Source organism: Lacerta agilis, chromosome 8 (genome assembly GCF_009819535.1).
Source record: "Lacerta agilis isolate rLacAgi1 chromosome 8, rLacAgi1.pri, whole genome shotgun sequence".
NCBI lineage: Eukaryota > Metazoa > Chordata > Lepidosauria > Squamata > Lacertidae > Lacerta > Lacerta agilis.
The window spans coordinates 3,563,620-3,584,231 of record NC_046319.1 but is presented as its reverse complement, the minus strand read 5'-3'; the positions used below and the strand labels follow the sequence as shown (position 1 = coordinate 3,584,231).

The 20,612-nt window shown below is 46.7% G+C and overlaps 1 protein-coding gene across 3 annotated transcripts; it reads right to left on the bottom strand.

Annotated features, from left to right (window-relative positions):
• Window positions 1-2,747: 2,747 nt before the first annotated feature.
• TMEM150A (transmembrane protein 150A) lies at window positions 2,748-20,208 on the bottom strand. 3 transcript variants are annotated; one of them, XM_033159068.1, is made up of 8 exons: window positions 20,097-20,208; window positions 13,052-13,271; window positions 9,072-9,119; window positions 8,661-8,747; window positions 7,800-7,867; window positions 6,677-6,804; window positions 5,887-6,064; window positions 2,748-3,634 (listed from the first exon to the last, which is right to left on the bottom strand). In XM_033159068.1, the coding sequence occupies exons 2-8, from the start codon at window positions 13,114-13,116 to the stop codon at window positions 3,393-3,395; spliced, it is 816 nt and encodes a 271-aa protein (XP_033014959.1). In that variant the 5' UTR covers window positions 13,117-13,271; window positions 20,097-20,208; the 3' UTR covers window positions 2,748-3,392. The 3 variants fall into 3 exon arrangements, with proteins under 3 accessions (XP_033014959.1, XP_033014958.1, XP_033014957.1); XM_033159067.1 differs by having other exon boundaries at window positions 3,393-3,634; window positions 13,052-13,274; window positions 20,097-20,186; XM_033159066.1 differs by lacking the exon at window positions 20,097-20,208 and adding an exon at window positions 14,669-14,695 and having other exon boundaries at window positions 3,393-3,634.
• Between the last annotated feature and the right edge of the window lie 404 nt (window positions 20,209-20,612).

Below are 20,612 nucleotides of genomic sequence, written 5' to 3'. Positions count from 1 at the left end.
TTGAAAATAAAACTGCTGGGATAATACTGCTGTTATACAAATCTCTTCTGACATTTGAAATACTTTATACAGTTCTAGTCACCTCACCTAGAATATTGCAGAGCTGGAAATATCAGAGAAGGGTAACCCAAATGATCAAGGGGATGGAGCAACTCTCCTGTGAGGAAAGGTTGCAACATTAGGGACCCTTTCGTCTATAGAGAAAAGGTGAGCAAGAGGCAATATGAAAGTTGTTTATCCACTTTCTCCCTGCCATGCCTAATTTTATAAAGTTTCTCTTCCTCATAACATGATTAGTCATACCTCTAGATACCATCACTGCGGGTTACGAATGTGCCCAACACGGAAGTACTGGAACAGGTTACTTCCGGGTTCGGCGGTTTGCGCATGCGCAGACACGTCAAATGACGTCACGTGCGCAGAAGCGGCGCTGCGGGTTACATTCTGCTTAGGATGCGAATGGGGCTTCGGAACGGATCCCGTTCGCATCCAGAGGTACCACTGTATTTGTGCGTATTCAGTAAAGCTGAATGTTGGAAGATTCAGGACTTTACAGAACATAGTTAAACTATTGAACATGCTCCCATAAGAGGCAGTGATGGCTACTAACTAGGATGGCTTAACAAGGGTATTAGACAAATTCATGGAAGCTACTAGCTACGATGGCTATACTTTGCCTCCACAATTGGGAGGCAGTAGCAGTTCCAAATACCAGTTGCTGGAATCCTCAAGAGGAGTGAGTGAACTTGTGCCCAAGGTCTTGAGGGTTTCCTGTAGGCATCAGGGTGCCCACTGTGAGAACAGAATCCTGACCCAGCAAGCTTTTCTTAAGCACGTGACAGGCACTTCATTGCTGGTTGTTTGGCAAGCACTGTCTTGACAAGTGTCAGTCTGATGCCATTAATACAGATGACTTGAGTTGTGTCAGAGAGGGAGGGGGTTGAGATGGGGATCTGGTCTGCCAGAGCAAAGAAGTTACCCACTGCTTCATTCTATCATGCAAAATCCCCACAGCTTGCCTGAGTCCTGTGCATAGCTTGCTAGATGAAAGGCTAGCATCTTCAGCCATGGCCATGTTGGAAAACCACTGGGAACTACTCACAAGTGGTGGCTCTCCTTCAGAACATCCTTGGCCAATGGTGAAGGATGATGGGAGTTCTAGTCCAGCAATATCTGGAGGGTCACTGGTCCTCTGCCCCACCTCCTGCACTTTAGAGGGCTCTGTGGCTAAGAAAGGCAGGTGTGCACTCTCATCTTCTGTGAAGCAGCCCTCAGGTGCTATGTTTGTACAAATGCTGGCTGCTATTACCAAGTCTCTCTTTTTGTGTGTAGAGAGACAGCAGACTGGACCTTCATTTTGGCAAGCAAACTCTAGAAATACACACGATCAATAAACCCAATTAAAGAAAAGGCCATTCCCTTGGCATGTTTGATCTTAGTCTCTGTAAGCTGGGGGTGGCAAATATGCAGAAGGGGCTTAAAGTATGCAGGACAGCCTTTTTTGGCCCAAGATCTGCAACGGCAAGGGGACAAATCGTGCCAACAAATAGGCGGGGTAATGGCTGCTGCTGGCTTAGAGGGTCCATGAGTACCGTAGTAAGTATTGCAGAGTGGAGACTAATCCCAGGGACAGCAGAGGGAGCAGAAAACTACTGCAACAGTAGCCAAATAAAGACCTGCACCAAACTCTGGCACACTCCCCTTCTGCCTGGAGAGTGAGATTTCAGAGCAGTTAGAAGCTGCAGTCCCCTATTGTTGCCTTCCAGACAAAATTGCATTTATCGGAGTGGAACCTCCTCTATGACCCACTTCCCAAGCAACAAAGCAGGGGAGGGGGTGCCTCAGGTGTACCCCCTTCCCTTTTCTGTAGGCACTCTTCCTTTTGCAACTCCTGGATGCGCACAGGGTGCAGAAGTGCAGCAAGTGTCAAGTGGCACCTTGCTTGTGATGTTCTGCTGCAGCTGTACACGTAGACAGACACACACCCATCAGACAAGGCAGCGTCTGCTCTGATACAACTCTCTTTATACACATTTTGTATAGATATATAAAAAAAACTTCTAAAAAATACCAAAACAGTTTTACCCAAACATACCAGCTCAGACATGGGGAGCTGAGGAACAAAAATCATCTTGCTCCCTGTTCAGCCCAGATACTTATGGGACAGATTGTGGAAATCTGCCTTAGGTGGTGTGCCAAGTCCTGGGGTGGGGGCATTCATCTTTTCCCCAAGACAGAGTCTCCTTTTGTTGCTTCTCCACTTCGTTTTCCCCAGGTGCATCAATATTCTTGTTGCGTTGAGACCACATTACTTCTTACAGGCCAAAGTATGGAGGTGGTGGTCACCTCCCAGAGAGTAGTGGGGAGTACCCGTCATTCACTAAACCCACCTGTTCCCTGCCTCTTCGCTAAAGCAGCTCACGTAGGTCCATCTATCACTCCAAAAGGAAAGTAGGTGGGCAGTGGCAGTGAGATGCCGTCATATTTTCCAAGAAGAAGAAGAAGAAGAGTTTGGATTTTATATCCTGCTTTAGCACTACCCGAAGGAGTCTCAAAAGCGGCTCACATTCTCCTTTCCCTTCCTCCCCCACAACAAACACTCTGTGAGGTGAGTGGGGCTGAGAGACTTCAGAGAAGTGTGACTAGCCCAAGGTCACCCAGCAGCTGCATGTGGAGGAGCGGAGACGCGAACCCGGTTCCCCAGATTACAAGTCTACCACTCTTAACCACTACACCACACTGGCTCTCAAGAGCAGCCATTGTCTGCAGGCACCCAAACAATCCCAAGCACCTGTGGGAAATGAGTCTGGCTCTGCTTGTAAATGAATCTGGAAACAGCGTTTCCTTTGGCACCAGTCTGCAGGCCCTGGGGGGGGGGGGGCAGCAAGAGGGTCAGGCTATGCAGCAACCTCCCCCAACCTCCTGCTGCCCTCCAGGCGCATTGGATTACAGCTCCCAGCAGCCTCAGCATCACCTGGCCATACTGGTGGGAACTGTAGTCCAACACCCAGAGTGTGTGTGTGTGTGCAGTAGTTGGGTGAGAAAGCTTAGCTGCCAGCAAGGACAGGTTTTCAGGGAAGGCTGTCATGATCCAAGCTATATAGGTGGGGGCTTATTTGAGAGTTCTGCTTCCTGCCACCCAGTGCTCTTACGACAAACAGGCACTGTCTTTCCTCCCTTAAGAGTGCAGCACTGAGCAACGACAGGGGGGAATTAGAGGGGGAGTGTTGGCACCAATAATATTTTTCTTTTTTAAAAAATCTTTTGGTACAAAATTAAAATCGCCAGGAGGGAAAAGGTGCCCCTCTTCCCCCATTGGGGGAAAAAAAAGACAGCTCACCAAAGCTGCCGGGTGTGGGATGGAAAAGCAAAGCCACCCCCACCCGTTTCCTTCAGATCATTGCGATGCTCTCAGGGTTACAGTTAAGGTGAGTTGAGGTGCTGCTGCTTCCTGGTGATTTGCACCCCCTGCTGTTCGAATGCTGCAGTGCAGCCACCATGGTGTCATTGGAGACGGCACCAAACTCGAAGGTGAACGTGCCGTAGAAGATGAGGATGTCAATGACGAAGACCCATTCGCAGATGGCAGCCAGGTGCTGCAGAAGGAAGCTCTCGTGGATGAAGAAGATTCCACCTATGGGAGAGTCAAGGAAAGGTAGGCATGCCTGCGGAAGGTGGGTTGGCTGGTTGGCTTGGCTGGCTTTGTGATGGTGGCAGAAGATGCCCTCTTTGAGCAAGAGTGGGCAGACTGGGACCTACTATTCGTTTAAACTATTGCATTTATACTCCACTTTTTCTCCAAGGCGCTCAAGGTGGCATACCCAGTTGCCCCCTCCTCATTTAATCCCCACAACAATCCTGTGAAGTAGGTTAAGCAGAGAGGTAGTGGCCTGTCCCCAAGGTGAGCTTCATGGCCACATGGAAACTGGAACCCTGGTCTCCCAGGTCCTTGTCCAGCTCTCTAATCACTACACTACACTGGCTCTCTTGTAGACCTCTGGATGTTTTCCAATCGATTAGAATGTCTTTCCAACTCCTATCTAGCCTCAAAGTAACATTTGTCTCCTCGGTTATACCGCTAAAATTAAGAAAGCTACCAGAAGATTTTCTTGTGTGACAAGGAGAGACAGCTACATTAAAATTCTGAAAACAAATTCTATACACAGTCTATATACAGAAGCAACCTGTTTTTAATTTGGAGTGTATGTCTTTCACACCTGGCTCTGGCTGGTATATCCTGGATTTATAGTTTAAAACAAAAACAAGTAGACCTGGCAAGCCTGAAGTCCGTCCACTTTTGAGACATGACAGAAAGAACTGACACAGCCACCTATTGGGCTCTGGTGGTGCTTTAGGACTCCGCTCCATAGGCCCAGGCTGTGGACCCCACCTTCCTAAAACTACCAAACAGGATGGGTCTGGTCAACACCTGGATGGGAGATCACTTAGGAACCACCTGGACACCTCCTAAGGTTCCATTTATAGGAAAGGATGTAAATGCAGCAAACTCGCATCTTGCACGGGGTTACACTCCAGAGATGGCACATAGGCACAAAAACAATCTTGCCATCTGGAGCTCGTGCACCAAACAGGTATTAGCCCCGAAGCAAGGTTTGGGGCTTGCTTTGGGACGCGGGTGGCGCTGTGGGTTAAACCACAGAGCCTAGGGCTTGCTGATCAGAAGGTCGGCAGTTCGAATCCTCGCGATGGGGTGAGCTCCTGTTGCTCAGTCCCAGCTCCTGCCCACCTAGCAGTTCGAAAGCACGTCAAAGTGCAAGTAGATAAATAGGTACCGCTCCAGCGGGAAGGTAAACGGCATTTCCATGCGCTGCTCTGGTTCACCAGAAGCGGCTTTGTCATGCTGGCCACATGACCCGGAAGCTGTATGCCGGCTCCCTCGGCCAGTAACACAAGATGAGCACCGCAACCCCAGAGTCAGACAGGACTTGACCTAATGGCCGGGTCCCTTTACCTTTACCTAAAATTTGCTTTACTGGGCTCTGGGAGGCTCTCACAGGACCTTGCAGAGTCACCCAAGTTCCCGCAAGATATTGCCAGGCTCTCCCAGAGTCTGATAAGCAAAACAGCTTAAAAGCTCTTTATGTGACAGGAAGCTCCTGTGCAAAAAGATCTTTTAAGCGCTCTGCCTTCCATGCATTTCATTTGTGTAATTTCAACTGGCTGGCAGTCAACTGCATAAAGTTACCTGTGTAAAAAAAAGTTTTGGTTTGAGAAGTTGGGACCTCCTTAAGGATCTATACGTTTGGTCAAATGTGTCAGGGAACTGAGACACCTGCGGCAAACGGGATGTGTGCAGAGGATGAGGGGCTAGCTAGCTGGCTGCAACCGCTTTCCAGTGCATGAACGAACAAGATCTTGAGCCCAGTTTGAAGCGGTGGATCAGGCAATTAATTGTGTGTGTAAACTACAAATGCCTAAAAGGTGCGGGAAAACTTTGGCTCTCCAAGTGTTTGTGAACTACATCTCCTATTGGCACCAGTGGCATCTGGCAGGCCAAAGGTTCCCCATACCTGCCCAAAAGCATAGATAGCAAACTTGTAGCTCTCCATATGTTACTAGATGCAGGCTCTCCCCAGCCCTTGCAGCCAGCATGGTCAGGGGACGGGGGTTAGCTGGGAGGCTGCAGATCCTCTTGTCTCTGGCCAGGAGAGAAGCACAGGGGCAGGGTTGGGGGTACAGGTCTCAAGAGGGCAAGCTGAAGAACCACAGAATAACGCAGCCATGGTGAAGCCCTTCAAGTGATCACCTATCCCAGGAGAAAGGGAACCCTGTGTGAGAAAGGAGGGAATTCTCTGAAGAATGGGTGTCCCCCTGTAGCACACTCTGCCACCAAGTGGCCCGGCCCCTGACACCAGAAAAGGATACTCAGGACAAGGGAAATTAAGGCCACAGTGGTAAGGAAGACACGTAGATGTGCCACCCAGAAGTCCAGGACAGAGATGGCAACATGGTAGGAGAGGACACACTGAAGGCAGACAAAAAGCAGGCCTGCCGGGAAGGCCACACCGGCTCCGATGTAGTGGAGGGATTTGGCATAGTCCACCTAAAGCACAAGGAGAGCCCAAACACAGGTACTGCAGCAATCATGTTCCATTGTGGAAGCCTGACCTTTCCCATTATTATTTTTAAGAAGGCAGGTCTCCTCGTTCCATTTTTAGGCAGTTAAGAAAAATCTTCCATCATGCCTAAGTGTCATGGGTTCACCAAGTCAAGGGGCATCTTCCCCTACACCTGCTGACAAGCAGGGGCCACAATCTACAAAGGAAATTCTCCTGCACAGCCTCATTACAGTGAAAATGGCTGTGCCAAGAGAATTCTGCTTTGGGGGAAGGCGCCCGCCCTAGTCGCTTCAAGCCATCCCCTCCCTCATTCCATCCCCCAGTCAGTAGCTCTCCAAAATGCATCTCCTCCATGTGTGCATTAGGTTGTTCCAAGGCAAAGTACATGGGGTGGGGCTGCCTTTGCAGATGGCACATACTGCCTAGGGTGACTGGATAAATAAAATTCTCTGTCCTCTGCTTCTTTCCCCATCCACCCCACTATGGGCCATAATCCAGCCTTGCCAGAGGCAAAAGGAACTCAACTATGTCACTCCCAAATGGGAGCTGCTTTGAAACCCAGTGCTGCCTCCCCCGCACCCCAAATTTCTGCCAACCTGGAAATTGCCGACCACAACCAGGCCAGCAGCGTTGATACAGCCTGTGATCAGCGCAGTTGTGTTCACCCAGGAACTGTGGCTCTGTTCTATCAGCTGCCCATAGCGCAGGAAACAGATCACCAGCACTGTTGGGGGAAGCAAGAGAGATTAAGGAGAGGGCACCATGGATTCTGCTCCAACTCCCTGGACATACCATGCAGCACAGGGCACAGGGGGCCCCCTCATGCCCCCCAAAATTATCAGCAACACTCTATGCACTGCAATTCTGTGGAAGTACAGGATATGGCCCTGGGTACAGAGCTCAACTTCAAAATGTCAACCTTGCCTCTCACTCTTGCATGCCTCACTCTTGCCACTGCAAAGATGTGGGCAATACCTGCTGGAATCGCAGCAGCCAGGGCAAGAGTGAACACAGGCTTCATTGGGGGGGGGAGTTTTGGTTCTCTTGTGTCTTCTGTGACTCACGAGTCACAATAAGTTAAATCAGGCATAGGCAACCTCGGCCTTCCAGATGTTTTGGGACTACAACTCCCATAATCCCTGACCACTGGTCCTGTTAGCTAGGGATGATGTGAGTTGTAGTTCCAAAACATCTGGAGGGCCGAGTTTGCCTATGCCTGAGTTAAATGGATTATTTCCAATTACACAGGTCAAAGAATTCAGTTCTACTTGGTGTAGACCAGTTTTGATTGCCTGGTCACATAAGTTTAAAATGTCTCCATATTCCTCCTCAATTTTTATAGCAGTATGCTTTGAGAAAGGAAAAGGAAAAAAAGCCCCTGAACTCAAGAGTCTATCAGCAGATGCCTTCCAGGAAGGTATTTGTCAACCTCCAGGATGCCGCTCCCAGAGCAACACAGACCCTTGAGCAGTGGGTTGGGGTTTCCCTCAGTCCTCGGCTCTTCACAAGACAACCTTTAGCCACATTTGGCAGGCAGAAGCCGTTTCCTCTACAACCAGGCCAGCTTCCTGTATGCCTCTTGAAGGTCAGGCACTCGCTCTGGAAAAGCCTCTCTCTCAGGGGCTTGTATCCAGGGAAGATTATGCTTCAGGAGGGAATGGATGCTGTCTACTGATACTTGCTGGCCAGCTGTTAAGAAAGGGGAGAAGCAGCACTTACCCATGAAAGCCCCAACATTCCCAATAAGACTGAAGAGACAACTTTCAGGAGGATACGTGCCACATTTACTGCAGGGGGAAAAGAATGAGAATGTTAGCATGGCTGAGAGAAACCAGCAAAGCTGCCTTTGTTCTACACATTTGCCTGGATGTTGCCAAACTGATGAACTTCTGGAGTCAATGTAAGATGGCACAACTGGGAAAGCAGCTATTCCTGACCAAGCCAAGTACAATACTATATGCTGACACCTTTATTAGGAAAGGCGGCAGCGTTTGGGACTTTTTAGAGAAAAGGCAAGTAAGAGGTGACATGACAGAAGTTTATAAGATTATGCATGGCATAAAGGTTTTCTCTGTCTCATAACATTAGATCTCATGGGTATCCTATGAAGCTGAATGTTGGAAGATTCGGGGCAGATAAAAGAGAGGACCTATTCATGGAACTCACACCTACAGGAGGCAGTGATGGCCACCAATTTGGATGGCTTTAAAAGAGAATTAGACAGATTCACAGAGGAGAAGGCTGTCAGTGGCTACTAGCCAAGATGGCTATGCTCTGCTTCCACTGTCAGAGGCAGCAATGCTTTTGAATACCAGTTGCTGGAAACCACAGGAGGGGAGAGAGGTCTTGTGCTTGAATCCTGCTTGCAGGCTTCCTCCAGGCATCCGACTGGCCACTGTGAGAACAGGATGCTGGACTAGACCCATTATTGGCTTGATGCCGCAGGCTCTTCTTATGTTCATATAGGCAATGCCCAGTTTGAACTCCAGCCAGAACTGGTTCACCCACAAGGGATGCAGGGGTAGCCTCTGTGCCCAGACCAGCTCCATTACAATCCATGACAATTCTTTCCCCGCTCACCTGATCAAAGGGACATCCTCCAAGGTGCAACAGCTTTTGGGGTATCCATGCTTGGCAGAATCAGCAGAGCAGGACTCATTATATGACCTGCAACAGTTTGGACAGGTTAGCTGGCAATGTAACGTGCTCCAAGAAGGTGTACAAACAAGAAACAGGGCCAGTTTTGCAGGACAAGGAATGTTAACTAACAAGATTAGGAACATATGAAGCTGCCATATTGAGTCAGACCACTAGTCCACTTAGCTCAGTTCTGTCTACACTCCTATCAGCGACTCTCTGGGATTTGTTTTCAATAGGGGACATTCCCTATCAGGAGATTCTATGGTGCAAATCGGGGGCCTTCTGCATGCAGAGCAGCTGCTCTTCCCCTGAGCTAGGGGCTCTGTCCTCTTGCTTTATGGAAGGACTTACCAGTTCTCAACAGGACACACATGGTGGTTCATTACTGCCATGGCATACCTGTGAGAGGCAGAACAGAAAAATACAGTTAAGGATGGAATGGACATGAAAGCATTCAGACCAAAATGTGTGTGAACGTAGCAGCCAAATGGGGCTGGATCAACAAATATTATATTACAATTGTTCAAAGATTACATCACCTAAACCACCTGAAGCTGACTTTCCAAACGTGAAGCACATCCAATTAGCTTTGTATAACTCAAAGCAGACAAACAAATAAGCTTTAAAAGCCTACAACGGGATGCACAAGAACAGCAACAGAGTTCTGGAAGGGGTTCAAATCATTCTTTTTATGCCAAGAACAATTCAGGTTTACAGGCAGCAAACATCTTTTAAGCTGTTCTAAGTAAAAAGAAAAACCTGCTCAGGTTCCCTAAGAGGAACAAAGATGAAGACAAATGTCTCCCTTTCCCCTGACCTATCCCCTGTCTTTAAGGCAGCCATGGAGGACTCAAAGGACCCTGCCTCTCCCTTCCTTATATGCCAGTAAAGGCTAAGGGCACTGGGAAGGAGCTGGTGTTACTCCTTAAACTGCTTAAACCTGCTGCTCTGGAATCCCTTGTATCCCAGCCCAAGAGTGTTTGCCCAAAGCCCTGCTCACACACATTCTGGGTGCATTTCAAGCTCCCATCTGTTCAGAGTGGACCAGAGGTGACACTGGAAAACATCAACTGCCCCAGGCAAAGAATTGCAATTCCTGATCCACCACTTTTCTCCCAGGGTAAGCAATAAAGCTGCAGTAAAATGTGTCACCCCCGAGACTGGAAATTTCCATCACCAAGACAAAGGACTTTGGAAAATTTCCAGTAATCCAATGAGCCTTGGGAACTCTCAACCTGCTCTCTGCTTTTCTGTTGTTTACCCAGAAAACTGGCCCTGCTGAGAAGAGATCCAAGCTAGGAGGGCTGTTCCAAAGAAGCATCTGGGAGACAAGATAAAAATGCAACCGTTGTTCTCTAACTTGCCTGGCACGTTCAGCTTCAGCAGCCACCTCCAATTTTAGGCTGACAAATTACTATTGAGCTCCAGCCAGTTGCAGTCTGTGTCCAGTGAGGCTCTCAGCAGGAGAGGATTCCTATGTTTGCACCTAAGTATGTCTGAGGAGGGAAGCTGCTTCCCTTGAGAGAGCTTCCTTGCAACAAGGCTAACCCAGAACAGATACAACGGCTGGTGGGTCATAATAGCAGGAGAAACCTGTGGGTATCCTTATATTCCCTCCCACAGTCTGCCATATCACTGTGGAGACATTTCCACCCTGTCTGTCTGGCTGTGTCTCTGCAAGATTCTATCAATATCTGTGCTTCTGTCATGCCAGCACTTCCACAGGTTTTTTTTTTTTTAATTGAAACAACATTTATTAGGTTTGTGAGGTCCATGCCTTTACACAAAACACCATACAACACCGTTAAAAAGTAAACAATAAAATTATTAAAATAGGTTTAAGATTTTAAAAGCCTGTGCCGCAGAATCAGAATTGTAAAGCTGGAAGGCACCCCAAGTTCACATGGAACAACCCCTGTGATGCAGGAATCTCATCTAAAGCATTCATGACAGATAGCCAACCAACCTCTGCTTAAAAAAAAAAAAGTTAAAGAATTTTGGGGGTGTATCCATGAGGAGTTAAAAATGTTGTTCAAATTTTCTATAGAAAAAACCCAGAGTCATATCTTAATAGGAAAGGAAATTCCACAAGATAAGAAACGATTATTTTTATATGCAACAGCCGCAAGCCAGGCTTTTACTTGCAAAGAATAAGAAAGGAAATATTATACCCACAAAAGACTGGATATGCAACTTATCTGAATTTATAGAAATGGCAAAGTTAACAGCAGCCATAAGATACCAGACAAATCAGAAACTAGGGTTAGAATGGCAATGTTTTGAAGATTATATGATTAAATACTGTTCTAAGGAAAACATGTTACGTATAGATTAAGCTTATAAAGTAGAACTAGAAAAAAATTAATATATTAAGAACATTAAGGATGAGATGCATAAGATGCAATGTAAACAAGAACTTAAAAGATTAAGGAATATTGAGTATTGGAGGAGGGAAGCCACATGGGTGTATTTTTTATTTTATTTTTATGGTTATTATTTTGTATTTCTGTATTTGTGAGTGATTAGTGTTTGTTTTTGAAAAATAAAAACAGAGAGAGAGAGAGAGAGAGAGAGAGAAGAGAAGACTGAGAGGTGATATGATAGCCATTTTTAATAGCTAAAGCAGACGTCCCCAAACTAAGGCCCATGGGCCGGATACGGCCTGAGGCACTCAGTTATCTGGCCTGCGGCAACCGCTGCCGCCACACGCTCTTACCGGCACGGCACGGCTGCCCACTTCTGGGTTGGCAGAGCACCAGAAATGCCGCTTGCGCACAAACTATTTCCGGCGCACTTCCGGGTCTGAGGAGGCCCATGCGCACGTGCACAAGCTATTTCTGGTGCTCTGCCGACCCAGAAGTGCATCGGAAATAGTGTGTGCGCACGCGTATGGGCACGCACTCCCCTGCCCTCTGGCCCACCACGTGATTGGTGCTGGAGGAACCGGCCCGAGGCCTGGTAAGTTTGCCGACTCCTGAGCTAAAGGGCTGCTATATCGAAGGTGACACAAGGTTGTTTTCTGCTGCTCCAGAGGGGGGACCTAAATTAATGGATTCAAGTTACAAGAAAGGAGATTCTGACAAAAAATTAGGAAGAACTTTCTGACTTTAAGTGGAACAGACTCCCAAAGAAGGTGGACTCTCCTTCATTGGAGGTTTTCAAACGGAAGATTGGATGACCACCAATCAGGGATTCTTTAGCTGTGATTCCTACACTTTAGGGGGCTGGACTAGAATGATCCTTTGGGTTCCTTCCAGCCCTACAATTCTATGATTCTGCAATGTTTCCTCAGCTGCATATACTCCTCACCACAAGCAATCATTAGCGGTAACCGTTGTGTAACTGGGACCCAAAAAAAAAGGCACTTTCCCGAAGTGCTGTTAACTGAGCTGGCTATCCAGAGCCGGAGCCCAAAGAGTTGGGAAACATTAAAACCCTTTTCATAAAAGCAATGTACAGCACCACCTCCCATTCTGTCCCCACTGGAATGGAGGCATGCTAAAGGTGTACTACAGGCTTCTCCAACCCAGCCACCCTCCAGGAGTCTGGGGCTGATGGGAGCTGGTGCCTAACACACCTGAGTCTCCACTTTGGGGGAGGCTGGCCTGCCTATTCAACAGCACACCGCTGAGTCCCTGACACAGTGTTCAGCAAACATGCTCTAGTAAAGTTGTGGTGCGCTTTTATGAGGCTGGAGAGAACTTCCTCTCAGTGGCTGCAGGTGGGAACTGCAGGGTAAGCCAAGGACACAGCCTATTTCTGAGTCCTTGCAGAGATGAAGACAAGATGTTATTGTGGAACTCATGCCTGTCCCTCCAGCACCAGGGCTGTTACCCCCACAGCTGCTGACATTTCTCAAAGGGGAAGATTTCCCACCTTGGTGCTGTGAGGAAGAGCAGCCAAAAGCTCTTAATGATACTACAGAAGGGAAGATTCAGCACTTCATGTGTTGCATTGCCCTTACAGTGATCAGTGTGCCTTTTTGTCAGGCAATCAGGCCCTATATGATAAAGACAGGGTCCACCCTGGCCAGAATACCCTGATCTACTGTAAAGAATAATCAAAAGTGTCACCCAAGTGCTGTTTAAACTGTAATGGGGCAAAAACTCGAGTCAGCAAGATCTGTCACAAAAAGCCAGAACTTTTATTCAGAGCACAGCTTTGGGACAGATTTGCTGAGTTGCCTTTGGCAATCTCCTAAATACAGCAACAGTTCAGGGAGGGAGAAAGAACCTGCTGCTTATCTGCTGGAAGCCACAAGCCAGCCACACACACACTTTCCAGGCTAATCATTCGTACAGAACACAGGCAGAAATCAAGATAGCTCTTACACAATCCATATTCCAGTGATCGAGAAGGCAGAGAGGCTAATGGGGAGGATGATCCACGCTGTCATTAGTGAGTGCAAGTACACAACAACATGTGTGGTGGGGAGGGGGGGAGATTCAGATGAGGGAGGGAGGGGAGGGGGGAAGGAAAAGAGGAAAAGGGAGGGGGTGGGTGGGCACTCGCTACAACTGTAGGCCTCCAACTGGAACCATCAGAAGGCACCTGCTGCAATAAAAGGGAAAAAAAAGGTCTGATTAATCTCGGCTGAACCAAAATTTAAAAGAAAAGATAGGGTCAATTTGGCAGCATACCCAAGCCACTTTCTACCCCCATCTCCAATAGCAGCATGCATGCACAAAGGCCTTCCCAGTTTCCTCATTCATTCATCCTTGACCTTAATGCCAAGGCAGAAGAAACACAGGGTATTAAAATGTAAGAAAATAAGTACACCTGCATCCTTAGTGCACCCTGCCTCAACCCATGCAGTTCTGAGACTCGAGAGCAGGAGTGGGGAACCTTTGGCCTTGCAGATGTTGCTGAACCACAGCTCCCATCAGCCCCAGCAAGCATGACTGGCACACCTGGAAGGCAAAGGTTCTCCATGCTTGCTCTAGAGCAGCCTTCTCCAACTTGGTGCCTTCCAGGTGTTTGGGGCTACAACTGTCATTACCCCCAGCATCACATATATGGCTGGGCTGACAGGAAGCTGCAGTGTGCAACATCTGGAGGGCAGCAGCTTGGGGAGAGGAAGTTGCTCACTGGCCAGCTGCTAAGCTAAGCACCAGTCTCCTCCTCCCCATGCTGCATGAAGCAAGGTCTCCACATTCAAGGGGTGCTCGTGAATTGGAAATGCCTCTTTCAGATGGCATTAAGTCCAGGTGCGCTAAAGGTGTCAGCAAACCAGGATTATACAAACTCAGCCCACAGAAGGACAAGCCCCTCTGCCGCCCCTACAAGCCACCTTGGAAGACTGTCCTTTATTGACAACTGTTTGGTCTCTCTCAGCCATTGCAAGCTTTTTTTGGGTCCTCTTTCCATGCTTGACAAAAAAATCCAAGATTGCTATCAAGCTGATCACAACACTCCTTCCACACACACAAAGGAAGCCCCATTTAAGGCTTAATCCAGGTTTCCTCACCCTCAGCCCTCCAGATGTTTTGAGACTACAATTCTCATCATCCCTGTCCACTGGTCATGCTAGCTAGGGATCATGGGAGTTGTAGGCCCAAAACATCTGGAGGGCCGAGGTTGAGGAAGCCTGGCTTAATGCAACAAGTTATTGTGAACTAAAAAGTGGATTAGCCATGCTCAAATAAATAATATAACCATATAACCCAGTGGGCTCAAATTAGTCACACTCCATGTCCTCATCTAGTGGATTAAGCCCAAGGAGACTGGCTGAAGATTTAGGGAAAAGTAAAACATGTTGATGTGCATAAGAAGTCCTCAAGAACAGAATCCCTGTAGTTCCAAGAACATCACAACACAGCAAGCCAGTTGAAATTGCACAAATGAAATGCATGGAAGGTAAAAAAAATGACAAAATAACTCATCCAATTACAGAATATAAAATTGTTATCACCCACCATCACCAATATGGAAAGTCTTTTAAAACGTACCTGTCCCTGTGTGCATATTACCTGTTCTTCCTCTAATTAGATGAGTTACTTTGTCATTTTCTACCTTCATAGGTAAATACCCTTGTTCTAAGCTAATAATTGTGTATTGTCTACATTTTACAACACAGGTAATGTTGCATATTTGTATTCTCTTCACATTTTATTGAAAGATTTGCTTCCAACTACTTTCACGTATCTTGAACAGTAATCAACCAGAAGATTATGACACTTCCTTTAAAAATAAAAATCCAATGAATTCATTCCCAGCATCTTTTTCATGAGACACAGCAGCGATTCTTTTCGTCTTGTTTTCCATGAAATATTTCAATCTGGGATATGAATCCACAAAGACTTCAAGGAACAGCCTCTCAAGTTTATAGCTCACTTGTCAGGTGACTCTGATGCAGGTTTTACAGAAATATTTCCCATGCAAGCTAGGGTAATTTGCACTAATTTACATCAGAAAATGTTGATCCCCCTAGAGACAGAACTTAATTTTGATTTATATTACTTATATTTAGTAAACAACGCTAAAACATTGAAACTGACAACCTTGCCTAATATTTGCAAGTGGCACCCATTCATTATTATTTATTAATAAACATGTCTGAGGGAAAAATCAAGCACTGGAAACTGTCCCCCCCCCCACATCCTTGCTTTAATATATGGTGTTCAGACGTCTTGTGGTACTACTATTCTAAAGTAAGCCCATCATTTGTAGTCGCTATTAGAAATTCCTTTAGCTTCAGACCTGGTTTGCATGACACCTAAGCTTACCAAGACTATGTGAACAAGCTATTTGTTCATAGGCAACTTTGCTCCTTCCAAGTCCTTTTTATTGCTGCACCAAGGTTTGCCTTAGTGCAGGGGTCAACAAACTTTATCAGCAGGGGGCTGGTCCACTGTCCCTCAGACCTTGTGGGGGACCCGACTATATTTTGAAAAAACAACAACGAATGAATTCCTATGCCCCACAAATAACCCAGAGATGCATTTTAAAGAAAAGCACACATTCTACTCATGTAAAAACATGCTGATTCCTGGACCGTCCATGGGACAGATTTAGAAGGCGATTGGACCGCATCCGACCCCCGGGCCTTAGTTTGCCTACCCATGCCTTAGTGGGTCAACCAAAGCAGAACTCATGATTATGCTCTGTCCTCACTAACCACCAGCTAGGTTTGTTCTTGGTTACAGCTTGTAATTAGTGAAGAGAGAGCTTAACCATGTTAAGTCAGACTCTGGCGCAGCTCAGAACACTGAAATGGACAAAGTGGCTGCCAGCTCCTCTCTCTGAGTCCACTTGTTCACACTGTGTTGGTAAGCCATAGTTTGGTTTGCAGTGTTGTGCAAACCAGCCCAATGTCTCCTTTTCCCACACATGACCAAGAATTTTATTTTTATTTTTTGCTTTGTCATTATTCCAAGTGTTTCTGTGTTTGGTATTTCTGTGTTTGGCAGCTTAGGTATGCAAAGGGTTCCTGAACGTTGCCTTCAAAGCTTAATTTCCAGTCACTCTTTTTCCACTGATGAGTTGGTGGTATCCAGGTACTGGTGCCACAATTTCCTTTTCTATTTAAGGGTAGTTCTGCAGGGTAGCTGTCCATGCTTTCATAACATATGCAGACAAGTGGACTTTTCTGCAACAATGCAGCATCTAATTTTGTAGAACTGACATCTACTGATAGTCACTGGTTCCTTCACTTCACAGGCAGGTTTGTTAGTAAGCAACTTTTAGCAGCTTGAATACTGCTTCAACGATTGACCTCCAGTTAAAATCCAGCACCTTGAGTCAATAATTGTCTTAAAGATGTCAACGCTGTTGTCATATATGGAATAAGCTTTTCTAAATAAGCAACCATTCCTAGACCTCTTTATCGACCAGCGTTCTTTGGACTAGGTGTTTCAGCTAAAACCTCTTGCATCAAGTTTTAACACATCTGTGGTTAAGGTATGACATAGATTTTTTTTTCTGAAATCAAATTTGAGTCACACACTTCACCCTCTCATTATAACCATGCCTAGTCTTCCTAGAACACTATAACATTTTCATTTCATTTAATGTTTGAAAGGCAAACATTTCCAAAAGGAAGCCCAAGAAAGACAAGATATCAAAGCAAATACAGTATGAAAAATGACATTAAAGCATAAAAAGTAACAACTGTTGCATAATACCACTGAGAATGTACACAATCTAGAACTTGTTGTCATCTAGCTGACTTGACGAGGATTAAGAAAATAGTTCTGTGCCTGCCAATTATGGTGGATAGAAGTCAATGATTTTAAAAGTAAATAACAATTTTAAACCAAGTTCAGTTAAAAGTTTGTCTTTTTAAAATGGCATGGTTTATAATTAATTATGGACACAAAAGTTCAATTCATGACCTCTTATGAAAGATATATTTTATTTGCAAAGAACAACCTGGGTAAAAGGAAATCTTTCTTGGTCATCAATATAATTCCATGTCCTTATACTAGGGTACAAGGTGCAGGTACTGGAAAGCCACCACAAGTGTAATCTACTGATCTATCTGGCTAACCTTTCATTTCTATTTTATGCCTAGTAACTGAGTAAACTTTGCAACTGGCTCAAAGTACCTGTCAAACATTTACATTTAAACCGAAGAGGGAAAACTGGGCTGCCCAGTGATTACTACCACCCCTTGTTTGCTCCTGACTGAATTCATTTTGTGTGTGTGATAGGGCAGTTAAATAATGGGAAGTTGTTTTTAAAAATTACAATTACTGTGCTGTATGGGTAATATAAATAAGTATTTTTTCTAAAATATTAAGAGAAATATCTGAGAAACATGTGGTGTTCCCTCCAAGGTTCCATCCAGTTTTAAAACAACATGTTTAATTAAGGTTTACAGCAAGCAATTGCTTTGCAGTTTTATTTCAGCAGGATGTAAAATAAATGGAGAATTTTGACTTAGAGCACTGTTTTTAAATTGATTTTTTTCTCTGTAATTTAACTGGCACCTTCCAAAGTGCATGAACTGCAGGTGGTGCTTATGTATTTTATTTTCTGTAAGCAATATAGGCCTTTCAACATATCCTGGCAATCTGTTAATAGCATTTCATTGATCTTCTGGAACACTTGCTATTAAATTTTTACACCAAATCTAAAGTAACTATAGATGTGTTCATCAAAATCTGCTACTCAGAAGTCCAGTGGCCCTGCCTTGACTATATATACAGTATACCTGCAGTTCTGATTGCATTTACCTAGAGCCTCTTTAAAATTTCCAGAAAATATGACTAATCTGGTATTGATGTGTTTCAGCTTGCAAGGCTTTTTAAGTTAAACATGTCAAAGATCCGCACACCTTCCAAAGTAGAAGAACTCAGTGCACCCATGAGTGATTCTCTCATTTGTTTCTGTTGGTGTACTTCACCTTGGGAATCTATCTAGTTCAACCATCCCCCAACCTGGTGCCCTCCCAATGTTTCCAGCTACAACTCCTATTAGCCCCAATCAGCACATATAAGAAACCAAAAAGAATTTGCCTGTGAAGTTAACTAGGAGTAGGGGGAGAATGCACACATATTGAAAAGTTGTTGAATAATAAAGTAAATAACAATAAATACTGCTCCCAGACTTGACTACCTTGCAGCCACTTCTGCCTCAGATTTTACGCCACGCACAGTACAATACAAGGAGCTCCCCAAACACAGCTTTGTACCAACAGCTTTCAACCATATATGAATCAATGTTGTCTCCTTCACTTGGATTTCTAGTAAAGAATGCAGCATGCATTCTGGGAGCTTAGCATGCTTCTAATGTAGCAATCAAAACTGGTTTCTTACTTTTCCATGAGAAACAACACAGATAAGGATAAAATACTTGTTACTTCTTCACCTGCTGCCTGAAGCCTGATCTTTCTTATCTGCCCCATAAGACAATTCAGTTCAACTCCCCTTTCACTCCATCTCCAGTTCCTGACTGCACTTTCTTCAAACATTGTGGAGTGGGGTGGCGATAGCTTTGCTTAGCTGCTTTTCTTTCAGATTATGGTCTGGTACAGTGCAATTAACAAACTCTGTAGATTGACACCAGGAGGAGACAGAGTAAAGAAACATTTACTGATGCTGTACAACTCTTACACCAAGTGGTCTCAGTGCACTGGGTTCAAATTTCTGCTGATAGCACTCAGAAACCATCAACTCCCCACTCCCGCTGACCCAGTCTGGTTCCTCCTAAATACTACAGGGAAAGTTAGTGTAACCCAGGCATGCCCAAAGTTGGCCCTTGTGGCAGTATATGTCAACAATTTTTGTGCTAAATCCTTTAAAAAGCTCAACAATTCTTTAAAAAAAAAAAAAGAAAGAAAGCTCAACAACTTTGGTTGGCTCTCACGCATGTTCAGTTCATCAAATCTGACCCTCTTTGAAAAAAGTTTTGGCAATCCCCTCTGACCCTCCACATTACACAGCAGCCTGCTGCTTGCCATATCCATCTCCCTCGGGCTACCTGTAGCCAGCCCTACAAGATGAAAGCCAGCCTGGAGCAGATGGTGCCACAGCTTGCAAGCCGAGTTCCTGTGCCATGTTTGCAAAGGCCTAGTGGGGATACACAGTACTGTACCCTCCTCAGCCACCCACCAGCTGAGCAAAACAAAATGGACAATAGAGTGCAGGTGAAACATGCAAATGCATTTCACAGCTGTGCTTCTCAAAGTATCCGATGGGATGGGCAACCAGCAATTCCACACACATACACAATGTGCCAGGGACCGATACCATACTTTTCTCCATGGAGCTCAAGGTGGCTTACATAGTTCTCCCGCTCCCAACAACAACCTTGCAAAGTAGGATTAGGCTGAGAGGCAGTGACTGGCCCAAGGTCACCAAGCAAGATTCATGGACGAGTGGGGAACAGAACCCCGGTCTCCCAGGTCCAGGCCTGTCACTCTAACCACTGCACCACCAACTGATTCCCTAACAGCCCTCACCGCTGGAACACGTTTAATCCCCCAGGACAACCCTGTGAAGCAGTGACTGGCCCGGGGGCCCCTAGTGAGCTTCGTGGCCGAGTGAGGATTTGGACCCTGCCTGGGCCCGAGTCCAGGCTCTTTAACCACTACACGCTGGGGCGAGATAGCGAGCGGGGCGGACCCCGAACACGACTGGGCCCCGGAGCCGGAGCCGGAGCCAGGCCCTCGACCTGCGACGAGGAGGCGGCGCGGGCCAGGCGGGCTCTCCCGCCGGACACCCGCGAGGCAACCCAGCCTGACGGCAACAGCCGCCCAAGCAAGGCGCGGAGGAAGGTTGCCCGGCCGGCCGGCCGGCGAGGCGGAGGGGAGCCCACGGGGGAGGAGAGCGCAAAGGAGGGCCAAGCGGCAGGCAGTCATTCAACAGGGCGCGCATGAAGAAAGGGCGGCGAGGGGAGGGTGGGGAAAGGCCTCTGCGCGCCCCGGCTGGTTACCTGGTCCCCTCCGCAGACTGACGAGGAGCACCGCCGCCCTCGCCCCCTTGCAGACCTTTAAAAGGGCCAGGCCGGCCCCGCCTCGTACCCCTCCCTCGCATAACTAACCCTCATATATAAGCACACCGGGCGCAAAGGGCGCAGGGAAGTGTAGTTCCCCAGGCCCCCACCCACTCCCGCCTTTTTTTAGCGGAAGTAACTTCCTCCTTCTTCCGAAATCGTCATCTTCTCCCTCAGCGGCAGAGATACGAAGGATAGACTGGTGCATCTTACTGCCTAGCCAGGGAATTTCCGAGTTCACGGCGCCCCTCCCGCCTTTCCTTTTTAAAAACTCCCTCTCGGGGCAGAGAGCAGCAGCAGCGTGTTCATCTTCCAAGGCAAGCAGCAAGGGAGAGAGGCAGTGCGGTGTAGCGGTTCGAGTGTCGGAATAGGAGCTGGGAGATACCGGGGTTCAAATCCCCCAGTCGCTTGGTCATGAAACTGTCACTGAGAGGCGTTGGGCCAGTCACTCGCCCC